Raw genomic sequence first — 24,385 nt, 5'->3', positions numbered from 1 at the left:
GAGCTGGAGTCGGCTGGTCAACCGACTGAGCCACCCAGTTGCCCCATATTTCTTGGAGTTTTTAAAGCAGAAGATGAATACATTGAAATTTACAAAGCTTTTTATTTAAATCTCTCACAATACCTTTCATTTTTATAGTTTTTTTTTTTCCCCTCTCTTGCTTTCTATTCATTTCCTCTGTTTCCTCTGTAGCATTTGTTGTTCGCAGTTTGAAAGGTTGGGTATTCATAGAATAGTGTAGTCTCATATGAATAGAAGCAATTTCAAGGATGATGCTCTAATTTATCTAGGAATATACATTGAAAACTGTAACAAGAACTTCCTATATCAACTCTCTCCTTTTCTTGTCATGCAGCTTGAACATAAAGATTCCAGAAGGAGCTTTAGTGGCTGTCATAGGGCAAGTTGGATCTGGAAAATCATCTGTGCTTTCTGCCATGCTTGGGGAAATGGAGAAACTTACAGGAGTTGTTCAAAGAAAGGTAGAGCCAACAATACATTCATTCTCTATCTCCTAGTGTAATAGGCCATAGCCAACACATGGTTAGTGTCCTAAGAATTTATCAAATCAAATTGAAGATGCAAGGATGTAATGGGCATTTCTAGTTTGTAACAAACATTTCAATTTCCACAAAAATTGATTAGCTATGGATGGCTTAGTAACAGCATTCTGTCCTCCAAATACTTTAGCAAATCATTTATGAATGCTTATGGTAATTGTTTGATGATATTAACTGAATTGCAACCAATTATAGAGAAACTAATGTGATTTATATTTTAATTTGATTTGCTTTCTAATTATCATCCATTGCAAAGTTCCCTAAGTAATTACAGCCACATTTCTAAGAAGTCTTGTAGTTGCTCATGGGTAGGATTTTTGACCTAGAAAAAAATCAGAAAAATAATAATATTAATAGCTTACTTTTAAATTTCAGCCCTTGGACTAGGGAGAGGACTACTCCAAGCCTTTTGTTCTATTCTTAAAGGTCAATAGGAATAAGAATTCAACAGGTTCTTAATCAGCTGTTTCTTTTTTGAAACATTAGACTATCTAATGAGTTTTTTCTTAGGTTTAACTAGCTCTTGGATAAAATACTAACCTAATACTAACCTACTCCTCACTTCTGATAAGATGGAGAAGTTCTATGGATGTGAGACCAGTTTCTTCACAGTTTTCTCTCTAGGAAGAATCAATTCCAACTCTTTTTTTTTTTTTCTTCATAATATGTATTTCCTCATATCCTTTTATCTTTCCTGATTCCAGCCCTCCAATGAATAGTTCTACATTTATTATTCTCTCTCAGCATTACTGTTACTTATTTTAGGATCAACTATGATGTCTGGGACTTTTTCTGATACAATTATACTGAAATGAATACCCCTACTTTTTAACCTTAAGTATATTGTGTTTGTAACCCTGTGCTCTTCATAACAATTGCAGTCATCCTTTTGTCTATAGTTGAAAATGATTGTACTATATCCTAGGCCAATGAGTGTCCTTTAAAAATATTGTGATTATCATATTGACTTTATTTTCATTTAGTCTCTTCAGCTATTTTTACCAAGCAATTATTGCACACATACTGTGTTCTTGATACTTAGTAAAGCAAAATAAACACGAATATGACATACCCCTCTTTTTACAGAGTTCATAGTCCAGTGAGAGAGATACTAAAATTAATTATGACGAGTATTTAAATCAGACATAAACAAATGGATCAAAGTATAAAAAACAACAGATTCTGCCTTGAAGAGTTAGAAATATTAGAGAGGAGGTAGCCTTTTATTTGATCTTGAAAAATAATTAGAAATTAATCAAGATAACAACAATATCAATTCTGGGTTTCATCTAATGCTTTAATGTGCAAAGACTTAGCCTGGTTCTTGGCAGAGTCAGATAGCTCCCTGTGAATTTTAATGGTTATTGTTATCTTTACTATGATTGTTGAGACTCTCATGGTAAGATTTAAAGATTATTTCTGATACCTTTGAGGGTTTGAAATTAAGAAAATGTTCATGGTTATGCAAGAAACCATAACAATGCTGTTCCTAATTATAAAGCTGAGAGGAAACCCTTTGTTTAAATTAAGCTAAGCTTGTGGAAGAGAGCAGATATTGTCTGTCAGTATAGTTGGCCGCTTTGTCCTTCAGAAAGTTCTTTGGTCTGGAGCAGTGGCAGGACATGAGGTGTCATATATGAATTATTTCCCAAAACTTTTTTAATACTAAATTTATAACTATCATTCTTATTATCTCTGATTTAGTAATAATAATCATAACAATAGACGTGACACTTTGTGTTTACAAGGTGCTTTTGTGTTTTATCTTTCTGTTCCTCAAGGTTTCACATGAGAATTTTTTGAGGAATATCATGTTACAATGTTCAACCTCTGGTCTCCTGGTTCTCAGTATCAAAGGTTCACACCAGGCACTATTTATTCAGAGTATTCAGTGTTCGGTGTTGTTTGATGGAACATTACAGATTTGGAAGACCATTTTTGAATTAGCAAATCTTCTATTGTGGTTTTATTATTAAGAATAAAATGAAACAAAAACCCATTTTCATTTGTGTATAAAATTAAAATAATAGTATAAAAATTAAAGGAAAAACTTACATCTCTGTGAAAATGGATCAACTCTTCTGTAGTTCCAGTTATACCAGCACATCGAGTCTATACCTCTCAATGTAGTATTTAGTTTCTGTTTTATATTTTGTGCCATTTTTTGCTGTTCTTCAGCCTTTTTCTCCTGTGTTTTTCATCCTCTTTCCCCTTATCTTGCCAAATACATAGCAAGTGTTCAAAATCTTTATCACTTGAGAATTGATTTAGTATTATTCTAATTAAAGGTTATTCAAGAGCAATCACCTTTGTGTTCAAGATCAAGTTGGATCAGAATTACATTGTTTTGGATCAAAAGCCACTCCATGTCTTACATGCTGAAAAAAGAAGAATTAAAGTTAATCTTGGATCTTTAAAGTACCTGATAGAAATCAAAATGTTAATAGTTATATACATACGCATAAGTTCATAGGTCAAAAAGTACGTTCAGTGTTTTGCATTATTGTACAGCACATAGCAGTCAAAATAAATTCTTTAAAATCAATGTTTGGATAGAGTCCATGGGGTAGATTGAAAGGTAAGTCTCTAGTTCAAATACTGTGGGTCCTTTCTAAGAAAAGAAGGGTTAGTTAAAAGGATATTTTATGCAGCAGACTGTCATATATTCAGGAATCATTTTGAGATATAAAATCTTCAAAAAATAAACTTAGGAACAGTGAGTATGTGGAAGACACAGATGTGCCACCCAGATCCCCCTTCTAGGAAGGGCTTGCCTCCCAGCTGTGGGAATACATATAGCAAGCCAGCTCATTCAGGGTTGGCCTGGCTAAGGCCCCACTCCTGAAGGTCAGGCCAATTTAGCCTAACACAGAACAACTCTGATGGATAATACTCCTCTATGTCTCTCTGGGGGGTTGGTCAAAACCTTGTGGGATCTGTATCACAGTGTGACTTTTCCATCTACCCAATCCTCCTACCCTGTTTTCTTCCACAAGCATTGATCCCAAGTGAGCAACCTGTACTTCAGGCTTAGTGTTATGGGCCAAACCTCCCACCCCCAAATAGATATTTGGAAGTCCTAATCCCAAGAATGTGACTGTATTTGGAGAGAGGGTCTTTAAAGAGGCAATTAAATTAAAATAAGGTCAGTAGGGTGGGCCCTATTCCAATATGACTGATGTTCTTACAAGAAGAAATTAAGACACACATACTCACATGGAGAGAAGGCCATGTGAAAACTCAAGAAAGGAATCATCTACAAGCTAGAGATTTAGGCCTCAGGAGAAATCTTGCTGACAGCTTGTCAGACTTTTAGCCTCCAGAATTGTGAGAAAAGAAATTTCTGTTGTTTAAGCAACTTAGTCTGTGGTACCTTATAATGGCTGCTGGAGCTAATACACTCAGCCTCTACTTCCAGAAAACTCCACCAAAGACAGATAACTTTGATAGAAACTACAGAGAAAGTAAATAAAAAAAGCACAAAAGTAACTCATTTGAAAGGGCCTATAATAAACATATATAAAATTAAAATGCAAATAGGATATATTTATATTTAAGAAATAACCTAGTTCTGTAAAAATTCAGTTTAAAGTTAAAAGAAAACAAAACCATGGACTAAATATGTTTATGTTCCTTTAATGTGGTACATGCAATGTTTTTTCTTTTCCCTTGTTAGGAGTGTTTCTTTTATTTCTTTCCTTTTTAGGGTTCCGTGGCTTATGTTGCCCAGCAGGCCTGGATTCAGAATTGCATTTTACAAGAAAACATTCTCTTTGGCTCCACCATGCAGAAGCAATTTTATGAGCAAGTATTGGAAGCCTGTGCTCTCCTTCCTGATTTGGAGCAGTTACCAAATGGAGATCAAACTGAGATTGGAGAAAGAGTAAGGAAAATATAATTCATCACATGCAGGAATAGAATTCCATTCAGCCATGCTAATAAAATATTTATAGTCTTTTTTCTGAAGTCTTAAAGAGCTCTATACAACTATAATTTTTAAAAATCATTACAGAATTTCTATGAAAGAGATGGCGATATTAAGGACAAATAATTATCTATAATTGACTATTTGGAAAACAGATTTAAAATCAGCAGGGAATGCTGTCGTTAGTGTCCACATGGGGGAACGAAAGCCTACCGACTGGATCATCAACACTTTGTTTTTAGCTGCTCCCATAATGCTGTTCACTGTCTAATGAGTGAATGATGTTTTGTGTTTTTCCTGTATCTCTTGTGCGCAAAGTCAAGCCTAGGACAGTAGCAACAGAGCACCAGTCTCCAGCGGTGGCACGGAGGCCAGGTTCTAAAAAGACTCAGACGATGCTGTCGTTAACGTGCCTTCTCCGTGTTTGCTCATTCTTGCTTAAGAGGATCTTGCTTCCCATATTCTTTGTTCTATTTTATTTTCATTGCGTTAATGAATAGTCATTACTCTGCCCAGTGTTTTGGAGTTTAAACAAAACAAAACAAGAGAGCATGAGCCAAAGTATGAACCCTGAGAGATTATCTCTGACCCGTGACTAAAATCTCCATTAATTAAACATGAATGCAAAAGCAGCCTCTGCCTGTGATTCATGTGTGCGGTGAAGATGGGTAAATGATCTTTACCAAGTGCTTTGAATTTCTGAAAAGAGAGTCAGCATAGTGTTGTTAGGCGTTTGTACCCCTGGCCCCAAGTTGTTTAATAGTACTGTTATATAAATTGATAAATAAAATAGTTAGAGAGCAAAAAGATAGAAAGTAGAAATATTTAAAATCTAGAATGAGGCAAAATTTACCTTTTAACGAGACTTATGTTGGCTTTGTTCATAGCCTGTTACTTTGCAGATGTATTTTCTCAAGTTATTAAATAGATTTCATTTTTTTTCCACCACATCTGTGTTGTCGTTTTTTTGTTTTTTGTTTTTTGTTTTTGGTGTCTTTGCTATCCCTTGGCAAAATGACACCATAGCTAAAATGATGCAGAAATGTGACTTCTTCAAACTTGTTAATACATACTGAATATTATGCTGATAAAGCCAAACTCTAACAATATGAAATGTTGACGGTATGTAAGTAAAAAGAATTTAAAGAGGAAGAAAATGCAAAATGTGAAGTATATGTTAAATATAGGCATAAATGTCATCACCATATATAACTTACACTTTTTGTAATTAGATGTCTCCCAATCTGATGACATGCTTTAAAATAAACATGTAATTGACTATTTCAAAAGGAAATCTGTTTACAGCTGTTTATGAGACAACTAAGATAATGGATATAGAATTTTATTCATTTTTATTCATCTTTTCCTTTGGCATTCTTCAATTGACGACAAATATTTTTAAATCTATTATATGCCTGCTATGGGGTACATAATGGTGAGCAAGGGAACTGTCCCCCTACCTTTAAGAGATTTGCAATCCAGTGTATCTCTGCCAATGATATTATCAGTTGTCCTTATTAATATTTATTAATCACCTAGTGTCAGACACAATCTATGTGCTGGGAGTGTAAGGATAAACTAGATCATAGGCTTGTGAGGGAGACTGATGTGGGTATTGCCATTTCTGACAATGGGATGAGTAAACTGAGCATCGCAAGACAAGAATGGAAGGAACGAATCACTTTACTTGGAACAGTGGGTGGAAGATTGCTTTGGAAAAAGACTTCTTAGAGTGACTAGATTTTGAATTAAAAGGGAGGATATGGGCTCTAAGTAGAATGAACAGCTTGGGCCAGTCTGGCTGGCAGGCCACCTTCAGGTGAGGACAGTATCAGGAGAATGGTTGAAAGATGAGTTAACACCAGAACGTAATTATTGTAGATTTATACTAAGGAATTTGTTGTTGCTCCTGGATGATGGCAAATGAGATGTGGGCATCCCAGGTTTTTAAACAAAGTGATGACATAATCACAGGATATGCAATGATAAGGCAGAGGATGAATTAGAAGAGTGATTGGGGATAATAGCTAATGTTGATTGTGTCTGTACTTGGTGTTGGATTTGTTGTAAACTTGTAAGTTTTTTAAATTTTTTACAAATATCTCTTGTTTTTTTGTAATTTATTTATTGTAAATATCTTATTAAATGCTCATGACAAACCCATGAGTTGGGGGCTGTTATAATCACACACACACACACACACACACACACACACACACACACTCACACACACATATTATATTATTTTATATATATTTTTGCATGCCTGTCCCCCCTGCTAAACTGTGACCTCCTCATGATAGAGGCTCAGTTTCATTATCTTTGAATCCCAAGTGTTATCTAGCACCCAGAATATGATTATACAAAGGAGGTATTTGTTGAGTAGGCACAAGATGAGAAAGGCAAAAAAGCAATGGCATTTTACAATTAGAGGTAACTGGCTAAGTTCTGTGCTGCAAGGAAAGCTTTTAAGCCAGATCTGTAAACACTAAATATAAAATAAATCAAGTAAATTGGGCCTGGCCCCATAATTCTCTATACAGGGCTGTACATGTCAACTTTAATTCTCACATGGAATGATGGATATTCCTTATTTCTTGCTTCTTAGAGTTGTACTTTTGCCAACAAGACTTGTAGTAATCTTTCTACAGAATAAAATAGGACATGATGATTACTGCTTTAGTAATTTAGCTATTATTCTCAATTTTCTATGTGTCAATTTAAAAATGATCACTGGTGTCAGTATATGGTTAGCAGCCAAAAATCTTATTTAATATATCAGAGGCATGACTTTTCAGAGTTAGGGGATTGGAAATTCTTTTCTCCTTAATTGTTAGTATCTACTTTTGAGAGTAAGCAATTAAGAGAAAGCAGATATATCTGTTAATTTGCACAAGTTAGTAGCACTTGGAAATAGCAGATGGGGGCTAGGCCTTTGTATTTTGGAATAAAGAAAGGTTTGAGGGTTAATCTTGAATTGTCATCTGTCCATGCTGCAGAAGAGAAATTGGATGTCACTCTATGTGCTTTGAGATTTACCCATTTTTGGTCATGGTTTTTTCTCCTGCTCCATTTTCAGGGTGTGAATATAAGTGGGGGCCAGAAGCATCGAGTGAGTCTGGCCAGAGCTGTGTATAGCGGGGCTGACATCTACCTCCTGGATGATCCCTTTTCTGCAGTTGATGTCCATATTGGAAAGCAACTTTTTGAAAAAGTGATTGGGTCCTCGGGTATTTTGAAAAACAAGGTAGCCATAGTGTCATTTATGCTTTGAGAGGATAAAGGGAAGATAATCTGCATCGCAGTGTGCCTAAAATTCCAGTATTTTGTTCATTTGTTGAAGCAAAGTAGTGAAATTTTACGTGAAAGGGGGGTATTACATTAATCTTTTTACAGACAAATTTTCATGAATATTTTTTGAAGTTTTATTTACAAGTTTACTGTGACAACAATTTATGTGCTTGTTACCTTATAGACTGATACCACACTCTAAAGGGGATTTGTATGTCAAAATGAGTTGTTTTTAGTTTATTTGATTTTTTTGAAAAATGGTATTTTCATACATAGCAATTTCATAGAAAGTATTATTTTACTTTACTTAAAATTATGGTATTATTAATATAACAATAACAATTCAGTTCTCTTGTGAAAGGGCCAAGAAGAAGGGTATTAATATTTACTGAGTGCATTCCATGTCTGACACTAAATTAGTTCATTTAGTTCTTAAACCAAGTCTCTGAATAGGTATTAACATTATTCCTGTTTTACCTCTGAAGGAACTTGTAGTTCAAAATAGTTTGATATAGGTTGCTTAGCTTAAGAAGAGCAGAGATTTTAATAACATTTAGAATTGTTGAATTATTATGTTATGCACCAGAAACTAACATAATATTGTGTGTCAACTGTACTTTATTCTTTTTTAATTTTTTAAAAATTGTAAATGTTTATTTGAGAGAGAGAGAGAGATGGAGTGCGAGCTAGGGAAGGGACAGAGAAAGGTGGGGGACAGAGGATCCGAAGGGGGGCTCTGTACTGACACCAGAGAGGCTGATGCGGGGCTCACATACACAAAACTTGAGATCATGACCTGAGCCAAAGGCGATGCTTAACAAACTGAGCCACCCAGGTGCCCTCAACTGTACTTTAATTAAAAAAAAAAAAAAAAAAAGAACAGATTTTAAAAAGTCTGTCTGACCACAAAGCCATACTCATTCCTTCATAATATGCATTTATGGATTTGTTAATATAAGCACTCTGGAAACATTAAATAAATGCGTAAAATGGTAAAGTGTATATCTAAGTAAATAATAGATAAATACCTTACTTATCAAAATTAACCCAAGATAAAAACTTATGGTTCAATCCTATGTGTGTGTGTACAGTAATATGGAAAGATTTAAAAATAAATAATATGAATTATGACTGTAATCACTTTATTGTAATCCTATAGGGCCTTTAAAAAACTAAGCCATGGATGACAGATACGAAATTTTTAAATTTGTTATGAAATTGATTCATTTTTAATGAATGAAGAATCCCTGAACCAATGGGTTAAAAACGTTTGCAGTCCAGGGCACCTGGGTGGCTCAGTTGGTTAAGTGTCCGACTTTGGCTCAGGTCATGATCTTAGGGTTCCTGGGTTTGAGCCCCATGTTGGGCTTTGTGCTGACAGCTCAGAACCTGGAACCTGCTTTGGATTCTGTGTCTCCCTCTCTCTCTGGCCTTCTCCCCCTCGTTTTCTGTCTGTCTCTCTCTTTCTCAAAAATAAATAAACATTTTGCAATCCTTTTTTTTTGGTCTAGCAGCATATAATCATTCATTGTGAAATATATAAATGCTGCCTTAAACTGATACCAACCAACAATTACACTCTTAAATAGTAAAAAAAAAAAAAAAAAAAAGAAAGAAAGAAAAAGAAAGTAAGAAAGACTACAGCTTTCTTTAAAATAGATTATTTTTGGGGCGCCTGGGTGGCTCAGTCGGTCAAGCGTCCGACTTCGGCTCAGGTCATGATCTCGCGGTCCGTGAGTTCGAGCCCCGCGTCGGGCTCTGTGCTGACAGCTCAGAGCCTGGAGCCTGCTTCAGATTCTGTGTCTCCCTCTCTCTCTGACCCTCCCCCGTTCATGCTCTGTCTCTCTCTGTCTCAAAAATAAATAAACGTTAAAAAAATTTAAAAAATTAAAAAAATAGATTATTTTTGCCATTTTTTACCATGATGCAAGAAATAAAACACTCTGTTTTTCAGACTCGTGTTTTAGTGACACACAACCTCACACTTCTACCACAGATGGATTTGATTGTTGTAATGGAGAGTGGCAGAGTTGCACAAATGGGAACATACCAGGAGCTGCTGTCTAAAACCAGAAACCTCACACATTTGCTTCAGGCCTTCAGTGAACAAGAAAAAGGTGCGACACAATGAAAAATAAGCCTAAGATGTAGCGTGCCTACCCATTCTGAAAGTCCATTAATTGTGTGATTTCTTACAATGCATTTTTCTTTATTCATCCTGCTTAAGTCAGGAATTGGGCACCTTCCTTTCTCTAGAAAGGAAACAAATACATTGGAACACATCAGCTAAAAATTAACCTCATTTATGATTTTTAAGCAAAATGTCATGCCCCAAGATCTGTTTGTTCATCTATGAAATGAGAGATTAGATGATTTATAAGCTCTACTGCAGGTCTAGAATATAATGGGTCTAAACATTCTACTTTCTTTTAAATTAAGAACAGGGAGCATAAATCTATGTCAAGTAAATAATAAATATTTTAAATGTATTGTTGCATGTTGAGGGAGAGAAAAAAAAAAGAAGGGAAATGATATTTGTCTAACTTTTATTATGAATTAACAATTGAGTTTACTAGTTTTTCTTACTATACTCCTAGCATTTTAACTTAAGATTCATAAATGTTTATGTAAATAAAGTGGTTTGATCTTTACCTAATTAAGGCACAGGGATGTTTGAAATCAAGCATTCGAGGGGTCCATTATTTCCCATCTCTGAAAGTTTAATGCACATCATCTTTTTCTAGCTAGATGGTTTCTTATGTAGACCACTATGATCATTGTCCTGTAACTTCCCAGAATACTACTGAAAAATTACTATAAAATCAGTTAACTATTTCATAATTTTGGGGTAACAAGAAATATTGAGCTATGCTTTGTATTTTCTATATGAACTGGGTAGCCACTAATTCACTTTACATTGTGCCTAATTGTAAACGTCATAAAAATGTGTAACCAGTTTATAACAAGATCAGTGCAATTTATTATTTGAATGTTGTGAAATTAAAAAACAAAGCAATTTTGCTGATGTGTTTCCTTTTTGGACCGCAGCAAATACCGATTAGTTATGCACCACTGTTTTTCTATACCTCATCTTTATTCTTTCTCAAATTCAAATATTCTATTTGCAGGTGCATTCTGAAATATCTGATGCATCATCAGATGGCTGTGGTCATTCTTAATAAAAGAAGTACCTCCTATTCTCTTAATGGCTAGCGATTTTGGAAATGATCTCTTACTTGGTCAGGCTCAGTAATAATTTATGTTTAGTATATGTATAGGAAAGAGATGTCTGTGAATGTCTCCAAGACTAGAATGAGAATGTGGTCTGTCATTTTTTTTTTCTTTTCTCAGCACTTGGGTAGTCTCATGCAAGGGAGATTACAGGTACTCAGTAGCTGTTAAGCAGGCAAATCTGCCGGAAGTATGTCTCCTCAGGAATTAATGGGATGATTTAGAATGCTATGAACCAGTGTATTTTTCATGTGGCCATTTATTTTAAAGGCCACATGAAATATAAGTTATATTATTTTGGAAAATAGAGCTCTAAAAGCAGACAATAACTTCAATGTTCCATATTTAATTCACCATAAAATATGAACAGTGTTTCTTTTGAAAGTTGTGGAATTTGCTCTTGTTTAAAACTCCATTTTTGGAAACAAAAATCATGCCCTTTCTGTATTTCTGTATACCTTCTTAAGTATATGAATCCTCTATGGTAACAAGTGAAAACAGTATTATTCTTGAAGCAGGGCTGACATTAATAGATGTCACTGCCTTACCACCAGAAATGTGCCAGAGTTAGAAAAATGTAAATTGAACTTTTTTTTTTCTTAATGACTGCAGTGTTGTGTCTTCTCTGTTAAAATTCAGGAAGGTGATGAATAGAGTTATTTTTTGCATTAAAAATATAATACATTTTAAAATGAATATTTCTAGGACTTTGATTTTTTGGATGCTGAATAAAAATGTAAAATGAAGGCTTTTTAAAAGCAGTCATCAAATTCCTTTACCCATGATGATACTAGATGTTAGATAGATATTTGTAAAAGGTCAGCTATGTATAGTGCAATTCCCTTAGGGGCCACACAGAGCAAGGCAAAAGTAGTTATTGATGACATAAAACACCCCACTAAACAATAGCTTCAAACCAGGTTACATTCAGTGTCAAGTTCTTGCAGTGCTGCCCTTAGACATGGGCCAATGTGACCCAGTACTATGCTCCATGCTTTAGAGAGTCCCTGTTTCAGACTTTCCTAGCTGGTTCTCTGACCAAGAGCCCAAGGGATTATTGTGCCCATGAAGGGTCCCCTTCTGATATTCTACCTTTTTTATTGTTTGTATTTTTAAACATTTTTTTTTAATTTTATTTATTTATTTTTGAGAGACAGAGAGAGTGTGCAGGGGAGGGGAAGAGGGAGAGAGGAAGAAAGAAAATCCCAACAGGCTCTACACCACCAACATGGAGCCTGATGCGGGGCTCAAACCCATGAACCATGAGATCATGACCCAAGCTGAAATCAAGAGTTGGATGCTCAAATGACTGAACCAGCCAGGTGACCCCTCATCTTCTACTTTTTTTTCTACTGTTCTGGGTATTTGGGGTTCCAGAATTCTCTGTCGAGATGACATAAACTTGCTCCTCAGTTCTGCCCTCCCAAAGGCAGGCTGATCTACTGGCATTTGCCACTCTTTGGCTTGAGGAATTTTTTTTCTTTCTCGGAAGGGTTAGGGTGAGTACAGCCTAGACATGTAGCCTGAAGTGTCTGTCCACAGACATGGTTCAGGATGGGGCCAGGGTAGGAGAGAAGGGGACAGGAACCTTGACTGAGGCCATGTCACCCAGAACTTCCATGTTTTCCAGAGGAACTCTTAGGGTTCCAAGTACTCTCACATGGACCTTGCCTTGAATATGGTTGGGGAGGTGGATTGCTAAGGATAAACAATAGAACATATTTGTGAGTCTGTTAGTTCAATCTGTAACTATTAAATAATTAGCAATATGGCATGTGGGGCCTTCATTTATACTCTTGCCCTGGTTCCCACCAATGTGAGATGCAGCCTTGTCCCTGTGGGGCATTTCTTTTTTTAATATGCATAAGTAGTAGGGAAAACCCAAACTATATCTGAGAGCATTTTTGTTGGGATTTAGAGGAAAAAGATTGTCTGGACAGGTAGTAAAATTTAAGAGGTATGATCCTTAGTTTGAAAATACTCTGTGATCTGTCATTTATTTAACTTATCTTCTTTGATCTTGAGTCTCTTCAAGAATTCTTTTAAAAAGAACACAGTCCTTCCATTTTAAAATTTGTGTTAACTTATATGACACCAGAGTGGGAGTAAATGTCAGCACAACCTGGTGGAAACAACACTGGGCCAGTTTTAGGTGCCCCAAGCACCTAACTAGGTGAATCTTCATAAATATGACTTAACTCTTCTGGTTCTTTCCATTTATAAAATATGGGACTTGAACTAGATCCACTTTTCCTGGTGGCTGATGTGGAATTGAACAGTACAGGTTTTTATCACTCCTTTTCCCTCAAAACTGCTTATGACTCAGCTGCTTTTTCTCCTTTTCTTATCATCCTCAATCTTGCTATTGGGGTTGAGGACAGATAACTTAAAAAAAGTAATTTTACAGTATGATCTGGGTTTGGATACATCAGACCTTTAAGAATCCACCCAGCTCTGAAAAGTCTATAAATCTCACCTTTTGGAAATATTATTAGAGAATCAATCAGAAGTAAAAAGAAAGGTCAATGAAGAAAGATATGAGGACTAATGATAAATTTACATGGAATCTCATGTCTCAGAGAGATAGTTGATGTAAGTCAGATTCTTCCATTAAGGGCTATTTGATATTTATTTCTAGAAATAAGAAAACATAGAATTCATATAAGATGTTGTAGAAATTCCCAACTTCAGTTTCTATCTTTTAAAAATGAGAAGTCTGAAATTCAAGGAGTTTAGGTATCATACTGTAAAAAAAGACAAAACCCAGCCAAGTTCTGAGATGTTTCCCTTCAGATTCAGGTTCAGATAACTCGAACCTCTCAGTGTTGTAGTTCTAGATGTGACACTTGTTTCTGTGACTTGCTTAACTTCTCTGTGCCTCAGTCTTTTTATCCCCAAGATAAAGGGATAATTATACTATCTTCCTCATAGGGATACTCTTGAGAATTAAGGGAAAAATTTATATATATATATATATATATATATGATTTAGAATAGTGCCTGCCACATAGGAAGTTAGTATTAGTGATATTAGTAAGAAGATGACAGAGATTTGGGGGACTTACCATTGTGTTTCATCAATAATCTTCACAATAATCACAATTTTCTGTAAGACTTCATTAAATTACATTTTTCCTTTAAAGACTAAAGTCATATTCCTCTTGGGCAAATAACTAGCCCTTCTGTGGAAGATCCAAAACAAGTTAGAACTCTAATTTCCAAAAAAATAATTTCTGTGGACTTATTCATTATGAAATCTCAGTTTTTATGAAGATATTACAAGATATTTCAGGCAAAGGGGAAATTATGGGTCAAGTGAAAGGACTCCCTATATTCCTGTGGATCCAGAACACAAAAATTTCTTCAACTGGTATAATCTTTCACCAAATTTCTCACTATTTAATGCATTGTTTGCTTATATGTATATAAAAGCACTCACCATCTTCCTCTCCAGCTCATGCTTTAAAGCGAGTCAGTGTAATCAACTCCAGAACTATACTGAAAGACCAAATCTTGGAGCAAAATGATAGGTGAGTATTAGGATGATACCAAGCTCACTGGGATTATGGACTAATTACAATTTTTTAAACATTTAAAATGCATCCTTTATAAAGGATCTACACATTATAATGGCTACAAAAGTGCTTAGTGGTTTCCAAATTTTGAACTATAGGTTAGATGGATGTGTCTCAGTTTTTAAGTGAGATGGATGTGACTTAGTTTGGGGAAGATATGCTCATTAGACTCTCAGTAACTTCTAGACAAATTCTAGTAGAAGAGTTGTGTGTGTGTGTGTGTGCACTAAAAATATCTCCAACCTATAGCATTCATATGCACTGCTGATGTAAATGGGAAAATAAGCTTGAGACGTGAAAATTCTACAATGGACTGGGATGATTATCAGGCCAGGATATGTAACCTAGAAATACAGACTTGGTGTAGGAATTGAAGAATCTGTTTGCTAAGACAAAAGGAAGGAAAGAAGGAAGGAAGAAGGAGAGGGAGAAAAGTGGGGAAGGAGGTATGAAGGGAAACAGGGAAGGAGGAAGTGAAAGAAGGATGGGAGAAAGTGAGAGAGAAAGAAAAATAATACAACGTTGACCCTGATTGGATTTTGTTATATTACACTTCTTCTTTTGTAAGTTTCCAAAATGAGCAGTAATTGAAGCTTATTATCCTAATCTGTTATTTGCTCCAAATTTCCCCACAGCAGTTGCAAATAGGAGCCTGAAAGAAGAAAAAGAAATAATAGGAATAAAAAGATTAAAAAGTCGGTGCCAGAATTATAAGGAGCGGTCACTCAGGAAGATTGCTAAAATGGAGAATTGGAATGGATTATAGGGAAGCAAGCACTTTGGGATCCAGTAGCTTAGAAATTTGTAGATTTGACTTTCAATTAAAAAAACGGACCTTAAAATAAATGGAATTTATTTATTTATTTTGAAAAGCGTGGATATCCCTAAGGATGTGTGGATGATGTGAACATTACAGGTTTCAGTTTTGCCTCCGTGACAGATTCAGCTGACTCAATAGATCAACTAAATCATTCTCTCAGATATTATGGCTTGCTCACCCAACCTCTGTAGGTCTTGTTCCAATGTTACCTTATGAATGAAGACTTTAGGTTTAGTCACCCTATTTTAACATAATACTTCCTCCCCTTTCCTGGCTTAATTTTTTTCCCCATAATTCTTATTAATTTTCAGTATACTGGAAAACTTACTTACTTTTATTTTGTCTTTCATTTCTAGGTTTTAAGCTGTAGGACAGCAGAAATTTTTGTCTATTTGTTCATTGCTTTATTGCCATCTAAACAAGTTTCAACTAAACCCTGAGTAGCATATAAGCTGATGTTCAATAAATATTTTGTTGGATGGATGAATAAGTAACTGAAGTCTGAAAGAACACTCAGTGATTTTAATCCATCATTTGTTCTATGTTATTTTTTTGAGCATTATAACAATAGCTTTCATTTAAATGAGTGCCAGTTTTTAAGCATCCCTAAGAGAAGCAAATCCAGGAGCACTGAACCAGACTTTGAAATTTATGTGCTGTAGGATCTACACATCTCTGATCATTAGGAGAATTTTCACCTGTGTGTAGTTTCACTGGCAGCCAAATTGTAACTGGTTTAAAAGCTTAAAACTTAAAAATCTATAAGGATTGTTGTAAACTTAATCATACCCTTCTCTCTATAATAAATCAATTTCTCTTATTTATAAAATCACTGTCAGTCATAATATCTAAATTGAACCCCTCATAGTTTTTGTGAGTCACCTTTGGGAAATTTCTACTTAAAATAAGAATCCCAACCCCCATAAAAATACCCTTACAGAATTGATTTCTAAACATTTCTCAAGTTGTGGAGACCCAAACTGAAGCCAGCATTCTGAAACTTCCTTCTCCAGTAATGAGTACATTGAGAAGATGGCCTCAACTCCAATATGTCATATTCTTATCAACACAGCCCACTATCAAGCTTCCTTTTTAATGACTATGATAAAAATGTCATTGAAGGTCCATAAATTCCCCCATGCTAATCTTTTCTTGTTTGTCACCATAGTAATTAAATCATTTTTTATTTTGTGTTTGAGAGACCAGAGGCCTATTTTAATTTTTCCAAAATATGTGCATGTTTGGCTACTGCCTATGTATTTCCTAGTTTATTATTTTCTGTGCTACTTCCCATTCTTGCTTTCATTTTTTTTTTTTATCTGCTTTACTATTTGGTAAGATAATATTACATGGAGAAAATTTCCTGACTTTTCAACCTAATTTTCTATTTTTAAGAATTACCCAAATTTCCATTAGTGCAGCATTAAGATAGACTAGGGGTTGGAAGATACACAGAGGCAGGAACTATACAACAGCAAGAAACTCTCTACAATGGAATGTACAGAGAGAGAATACAGTGAGTCTTCTTCATGGAAGAATTCATGGGGATAATGGCTAATTGCCCATCGGGAGGTAGGTGAAAAGGAAGGGAGTTGGACTAAATAATGTCTGAGAATCCCTCCCCCCGCTGAAATTTAAGGCTTAGAATCATTTTCTGATGTTAATTCAGATTTCTAATAGGGACTAAAATAATTTGAACTGTCTCCACATTTTTTTTCACTTTTTGGTTTAAAGTTACCTGGTATATATTAATTATTTTTTTTTAAATATTCCTTAATATCTTCCACAAATAAATTAAATTAGGAGTGTTATTTCAGTACCTAGACTGCCCCCTTTCTGTCTTTCATGTCAGACTCTTTTCATCACTTTAATCCTCCCATGCACATTCCAGACTTTGCAACTGCATGCTCAGTTCAAGAATAATGGTTTCAGTATGTTAATTCTATATCTTTTATACAAAAATATGCAGACGGGTATTGTGCCAACTTTCCTGAGGGTTTCTGAAGGACAACACGAAACTCATTTTTAAAACTTCTCTACCAGCAAAATAATTTGCTCTTTTAAAATTCAGATAGAATCTGTTATTCACAACAAAGTGCCCCGAACTAAGTGCAGTATTTTGTGGAAAAAGAATAAATAACATTGTAGTCTGGAAAAGCAATACCCTCCTGTATAGTGTCCAATAAATTCTTGGTCTTTGTTAGTTGTGTCTAATTACGATGCTTTAATTCCCTTTTAACAGTTGGGTTTCACAGCATTTTATATCCAGCTACATTAAGAATTAATTTTTTGGCTTGATACCAATGCCAAATTTGCTTATCCAAACAGAAGCCATGCCAAGGGCTTGAAAGATGATGACAGTAATTAACCCAAATCATATACCAGGAGTTGTTCCAATGAAAGTGTCTGTTAAATAGTGTATCTTTTCCTGATGGTGAAGCTGATTGTACGGAGGCCATGTATTGCAACGTCCCACAGAATGTTTCTTGACACTAGAGCCAGAGACAGAAAGGGAAGAGCCACCAGACTGATCAAATAAAGCCTTTCTTATTCTGGTAAATAACATGGGAAATGGGGAGAAATGAGGGCACATAACTCAGTTCAGTATTTCTAGAGGTCAGTTCAATATTAGATAAATGACCTAGAACTTGGCATACTTCACGCTTCTATGTCCCTACAAGGGACAATGACAGATAGGTGAAAAGCATGACCATTGCAGCAAAAAAGTAGGAAAAAACTGCAGCCACTCTAACTACTGATTTTGTTATGTAAATCTTAATATAGTAAAGTGATAAAATATATCATCATAATATAAAATATAATGCTGTTATAGAATAATATTTTAGGTTCATTATATACTGAGCTACAAAGACCATGTATAAAATGGTTTAAAAATTAAAAATCTGTTTTAGAACAACATTTGTATTGTGATACTACACACATGTAGGGAAAAGACTGGTAATATTCACAAGCACTTCAGCACCGAATATCTCTGGAGCATAGGATTATGAATGTTCCTTCTCCTGCTTCTCTCCCTCCTCTGTTTTCCTTCCTCCTTTGCCATTACTTTTCTTCATGCTGTTAGACATTTTCCAAATGTTTCTCCAATAATACAGTTCTAGAGGAATTGACATGCACTTGGTGATTGGTTAGAAATGTGCCAAGATTAAGACAGAGGAAGTATTTGTAGCTCTTTACAAAGCCAAAGAAAGCTTTAAAGAAGGTAGGAAAATAACTGATTCAATTTAGGGTGGTGTAGAGATAAACAAGCAATGAGATGAATTGGATGTCGAATAAGCATTTTACTGTATAGATCTGGAGCTCAGGGAAGAAGTATGGACTAGAACAATCAATCTGAGAGTCACCCACAAGGAAGAAAGTTTTTGAAACTGTGGGAGTGAATGAGATTTCTCAGGAGAGTGTGGAGCATACAAAGGCAATACAGCTGGCCCTTGAACAATGTGAGGGGTTGGGGGCACCGACTCCCCATGCCGTTGAAAATCTGAGTGTAACTTTTGACTCTGCAAAAGCTTAAGTACTAATAACCTACTGTTGCTGAGAAGCCTTGCTGATAGCAAACAGTCAATTAACACATATTTTGTGTGTATTAACTGAGTCCCAGGCAAACCTATTATTTCTCTCTATTCCCTTCGATATGCAGCCTGTACTCCATGATTACCATCTCATCCAAACGATGGCAATAATGTGAAGTCTCAGGCTTTGCTTTCTTTCCATTAAACCTTCATGTTAGAACTCACATGTCAGTGCTCATCACACTTGCTTCAAAAGATCATACAGCTGTATAAATTGGTTCCACCGTGAATTAACACCTTTCCTCCACCTGGGCTCTTAATAGTGCCTAGAAATTCTTCCATGACTCTCAGAAGGGGCCCCACATCTTACTTGATGGAGAAAGTAAGGGCAGACAGGAAAGTCAGTCACCAGATCTCTACATTTATCTACATCTCTACACAGCCTTTTATAGTTCTCTCCTACAGCAAACAAAGGAAATTCTTTATTAATATCCAAGAATAGCCAGATGATCTGAATTCCATTCTGTCCCATTTACTCAAAACACTTTTATTTTTTGTTTATTTATTTTGAGAGAGACAGAGAAAGACAATGTGAGCGAGGAAAGGGCAGAGAGGGACGGAGGGAGTGGGAGAGGGAGAGAGGGAGAGGGAAAGGGAGAGAGAGAGAGAGAGAGAGAGAGAGGGAGAGAGAGAGAGAATCCCAAGCAGGCTCTATAGTCAGCATGGAGCCTGACACAGGACTCCATCTCATGAACAGTGAGATCACAACCTGAGCTGAAAGCAACAGTTGGATATGTTGTATTATGTACTGTATTCTTACAATAAGATAAGCTAGAGAAAAGAAAATATTATTGAGTAAATCAAAAAGAAAAGAGAATACATTTATAGTACTGTATGTATATTTATTGAAAAAAATCTACATATAACTGTACCTGTGCACTTCTAGCCTGTGTGGTTCAAGGGTAGACTGTAATGACTAGATCTGAACCTAAGGAAAAATGAACATTAAATGGAAGACAGAAAGAAACCCAAAGAGAAACAAATGGGAGGTGGGGCAGAGAGGAGTGAGAAAATACAAATGCATGGTGGTAGGGAAGTAAAAGGAAATGTCCCTTAAACAAGGGAGTGGTCAGTGGTGATGAATGTCATAGAGAGTTAAAGTGAAATAATTTTTAAAATATTCCATGGATACAACAATAAGTATTTTACTTATTTCATTAAGATGTTGTTGATGGAAACGCTTTCAGCCAGGTGCCAGGTACTTCAAAAAGGAAAGGTGACTTGGCAGAAAAACATTTAGCTATAAAAAAGTCATGAAGTAGGATAGTAAGTGAAGAGGGATATGGCATTGAGAGTAGAATCATTTTAGTGGTGATGGTATTGGTTTTAAGATAAGAAGAATGTGAGGTACCTGTGTGGTTCATTCAGTTATGCGTCCGACTTCGGCTCAGGTCATCTGGCTTTGTGCTGACAGCTCAGAGTCTGGACCCTACTTTGGATTCTGTGTCTCCTTCTCTCTCTGCCTCTCTCTCTCTCTCTCTCTCTCTCTCAAAAATAAGTAAACATTAAAATAATTTTAAAAAGATAAGAATATGTTATTCTCTATAGACTGATGGGAAGGAGTCAGGAGAAGGGAAGATTAGAAAATGAAGATTAGAAGATTGTGAACAATTCTGGGTTTCTTAGATTTGCCCTAAGATGAAAATCCCTTGGATCATTTATTTGAAAGGGAAGTTTCTAGAAGGGAAATCTTATAATCTGTATTTTTAACAAGCACCATCAAGTGACTCATTGATAGGAAAGTGTGGAAACACTATAATTAATAAATGTGTTTTATAGCACCTGGCTGGCTCAGTTGGTTAGGCATCCAAATGTTGCTTTCAGCTCAGGTTATGATCTCACTGTTCATGAGATGGAGCCCTGTGTCAGGCTCCATGCTGACTATAGAGCCTGCTTGGGATTCTCTCTCTCTCTCTCTCTCTCTCTCTCTCTCTCTCTCTCTCTCCCTTTCCCTCTCCCTCTCTCCCTCCATCCCTCTCTGCCCTTTCCTCGCTCACATTGTCTTTCTCTCTCTGTCTCTCTCAAAATAAATAAACATTAAAAAATAAAAGTGTTTTGAGTAAATGGGACAGAATGGAATTCAGATCATCTGGCTATTCTTGGATATTAATAAAGAATTTCCTTTGTTTGCTGTAGGAGAGAACTATAAAAGGCTGTGTAGAGATGCAGATAAATGTAGAGATCTGGTGACTGACTTTCCTGTCTGCCCTTACTTTCTCCATCAAGTAAGATGTGGGGCCCCTTCTGAGAGTCATGGAAGAATTTCTAGGCACTATTAAGAGCCCAGGTGGAGGAAAGGTGTTAATTCACGGTGGAACCAATTTATACAGCTGTATGATCTTTTGAAGCAAGTGTGATGAGCACTGACATGTGAGTTCTAACATGAAGGTTTAATGGAAAGAAAGCAAAGCCTGAGACTTCACATTATTGCCATCGTTTGGATGAGATGGCAATCATGGAGTACAGGCTGCATATCGAAGGGAATAGAGAGAAATAATAGGTTTGCATGAGACTGAGAGTTTCCTGGAATGTGGGACAGTTAATGCTAAAACTAAGAATATCTGGGGAAACCAGAATCATTAGTCATCCTAGAGAGCAAGGATGGTAGAAAGTTGGATTCAGGATCTGGAAGTCTAGATGGAATAAAAACCAAATGTAGTGAGAATAATTTAATGTACAATTTGGAATAGAAAAGGTTATGGCCAGAGATTGAAATGTTTAGAGTTGAGTTTTCCAAGTGTGTTAGTTCCAGGTTATAAGATTCATGACTTAAGGACCTGACAATTGATGGTCAAAGTAGAATGCAGATGAAGGACCCTAAATATATGATGGCTCTGAAGTTGAAAAGAGATTGAGTTTAATGAGCTGTCTCTGTAAGCTATGACATCACTCAGGATGGTGGCAGAACAAAGTGGGACGGTGAGCCTGATGCCATTTTTGATAGGCCAGGAGGCAAGTAGATGAGAAGACATAGATTATGGTACAGACAGGTGGCATTAGCTTAAATAATCTAGGGATTTAGCTCAAACTTGAAGGATAATTATCTGTAGAAGAAGGAAAAAATCAGACTTACTCTTCTAACTTTAAAATATATGGGATATCAGAGAATGAACTCTCCATTTGAAGAGATTAAAGGAACAATGCTATATTATCAAGGCAGAGGAATATGCAGCAAAGCAGTTGAGAATGTATAATTTTAAAAAAATGCTTGGTCAATCTAAAACTTACAAAATGTACATTGTCTTGCTTTATCAGGCCCTCATTGGATCAAGGAAAACAATTCTCAATGAAAAAGGAAAAGATCCCTATTGGTGGGGTAAGCACCAGAATGAATATTATTATTTGTTATTAATATATATTAATGTATATGATTATATTGCATTATTAATAAATATATATTTGTCATTGAATTTGAGGAGGTTTGTTATATAATAATTCGAAGAACATACATTAAATGGAACTATTGGATATATAGTGTTGTTTAATTAGGATTACATGCTACTTAGCGATATATATTCTTGTTTACTAATGATAGTAACTAATATTATTTGAATATTTATTTTTAAGTGCTCCGGACTGTGCCAGCACGTTAGATATAGCTTATAAGGTGGCTACTATTACTATTCCAAGTTAGAGATGAGTACTCTGAAAGATATAGAAGTTAGTAACTTGACTAAGATCACATGCCTCCAGAAATGTCAAGTAGGATTTAAATCTACCTTGTCTCACTTTTAAGTACAGTAACCTAATTTTGTATCAACTTTGCTTTTAGGTGAAGTTCTCAATCATTCTGAAGTACCTCCAAGCCTTTGGCTGGCTCTGGGTGTGGCTGAGTGTGGCCAGTTATGTAGGGCAGAATTTGGTAGGCATTGGGCAGAATCTATGGCTGAGTGCCTGGGCAAAAGAAGCAAAACACATGAATGAGTTCACAGAATGGAAGCAAATAAGAAGCAATAAACTTAATATCTATGGATTATTGGGATTAATGCAAGGTAAAAAAAAAACAACAAAAAAACAGCTGCTTCTCTTTTCTCTTTCTGTCCTATTCTAATGCAAGCATATGGCATCATTTTATTTCACATAAAATCTGTGCCATAATTTGCATATATTTTAGAATAATTTAAATGCATATGTTTTTAATTCACCGTATTTGAGAAAGTAAACCAAAACTTATGTGTGTCAGCTACATGGCCCACACTAAATAATGTGTTTGTCTCATTTAGTCTTGACAAAACATTATTTATAAAGGTGTTATTATCCCTATTTTACCGCTGAGGAAACTGAGACTCATCTGCTAAGTCATTCAGGACTCAAAAGTCTTGATTACATGGCTACTCACTATATGTGTTTAAACTAATTTATTAATTCATTTAACATACATTCTAATGAAGGGACTCCTTAAACTTGGGCATGCTACTTAGATAATATGTGTAAAGCTTATAGAAAATTGCTGAGCATAAACCAAGAGTGCAGTAAGTGTTGGCCGTTACTTAACACTATACAGAATGAATACTGTGCACGAAATCCTACGGATAGAAAGTTTCAGAGGCAGGATTTGAATTCATGTCTACCTGATTCCCCAAACTTAACCACTAAATTAACATTTCCGAAAGAGTTTTACATGAAACAATAGAGAGGCTCCATAAATATAGGATTCTGTCCTCTAATAGGTCTGCAAAACTGAGAACTGTATTTTTCTGTGCATCTGAAATCTTTTTTCTTTCCTTTTGCTAAAAAGTTTGAGATATTCTTCAATAAACTGACCCATTTAATTATATTTAAACCAATGTTTCTCAAATCCATTTGACCATAGGGAAAAATTATTTTCTTGCGTTGTCCATCAACATCTTGAGCAACTTGTTTTCCACAGAATACATTTTAGAAAACTCTATACTATTATATGCTCCATTCCAAGTGAAAAGTATAATGTAACAAAATCCAGAAAGAAAAAAAATAGTCTTTCAAAAAACTTCTTAATAGTTCTGAAATGCTATGGAAACGTTAAGGAGAAAGAAAATTGAGAAAAATTCTGTGATTATAGTCAAAGATGCATAATCCAGAAAGAGGTAGGAAAAGAATGCAGATTGTAAGTAGTTGAATAATTGATGATTAAGGAGTAGATACATGTTGTCCTTCAAAGAAGTTAGGTGATTTGAAAGAGAAAATTGAAGGATATTCAAAAGTACAGTAGAAATAAAGAGAAGATTTTTTTTAAGTATAGACATTTTGTGTGTGTGTTTTATAAGAAGAAAGTAAGGCACCTTGAGGGAGAATGATAGCAAATTCAAATTAGAAAATGATGCATGGAAGTCATGCTATCTACGGATATTCATAAGGGAAAAGACAAAGAGGGGTACATGCATTTGGGAAAATAAAATAAAGATAAAATA

At 35.4% G+C, this 24,385-nt stretch overlaps 1 protein-coding gene across 7 annotated transcripts in view; it reads left to right on the top strand.

The window, feature by feature from the left end:
- The window catches only part of LOC122230304 (multidrug resistance-associated protein 1-like), an 87,839-nt gene that overhangs the window by 39,508 nt on the left and 23,946 nt on the right, over positions 1-24,385 (top strand). For 6 of the 7 annotated variants that reach the window (XM_042956081.1, XM_042956085.1, XM_042956084.1 and 3 more), the window contains 7 exons: positions 356-482; positions 4,267-4,443; positions 7,565-7,732; positions 9,731-9,893; positions 14,462-14,537; positions 22,251-22,311; positions 22,768-22,987. In XM_042956081.1, coding sequence (XP_042812015.1) covers positions 356-482; positions 4,267-4,443; positions 7,565-7,732; positions 9,731-9,893; positions 14,462-14,537; positions 22,251-22,311; positions 22,768-22,987 — 992 coding nt within the window. The remainder of the gene's footprint in view (positions 1-355; positions 483-4,266; positions 4,444-7,564; positions 7,733-9,730; positions 9,894-14,461; positions 14,538-22,250; positions 22,312-22,767; positions 22,988-24,385) is intronic. The other variant, XM_042956086.1, reaches the window with a different exon arrangement.

The sequence above is a fragment of the Panthera leo genome, chromosome C2 (assembly GCF_018350215.1).
Source record: "Panthera leo isolate Ple1 chromosome C2, P.leo_Ple1_pat1.1, whole genome shotgun sequence".
Taxonomy (NCBI): Eukaryota; Metazoa; Chordata; class Mammalia; order Carnivora; family Felidae; genus Panthera; species Panthera leo.
The sequence above is the reverse complement of the archived record's forward strand: the minus strand, read 5'-3'. Positions and strand labels throughout refer to the sequence as shown.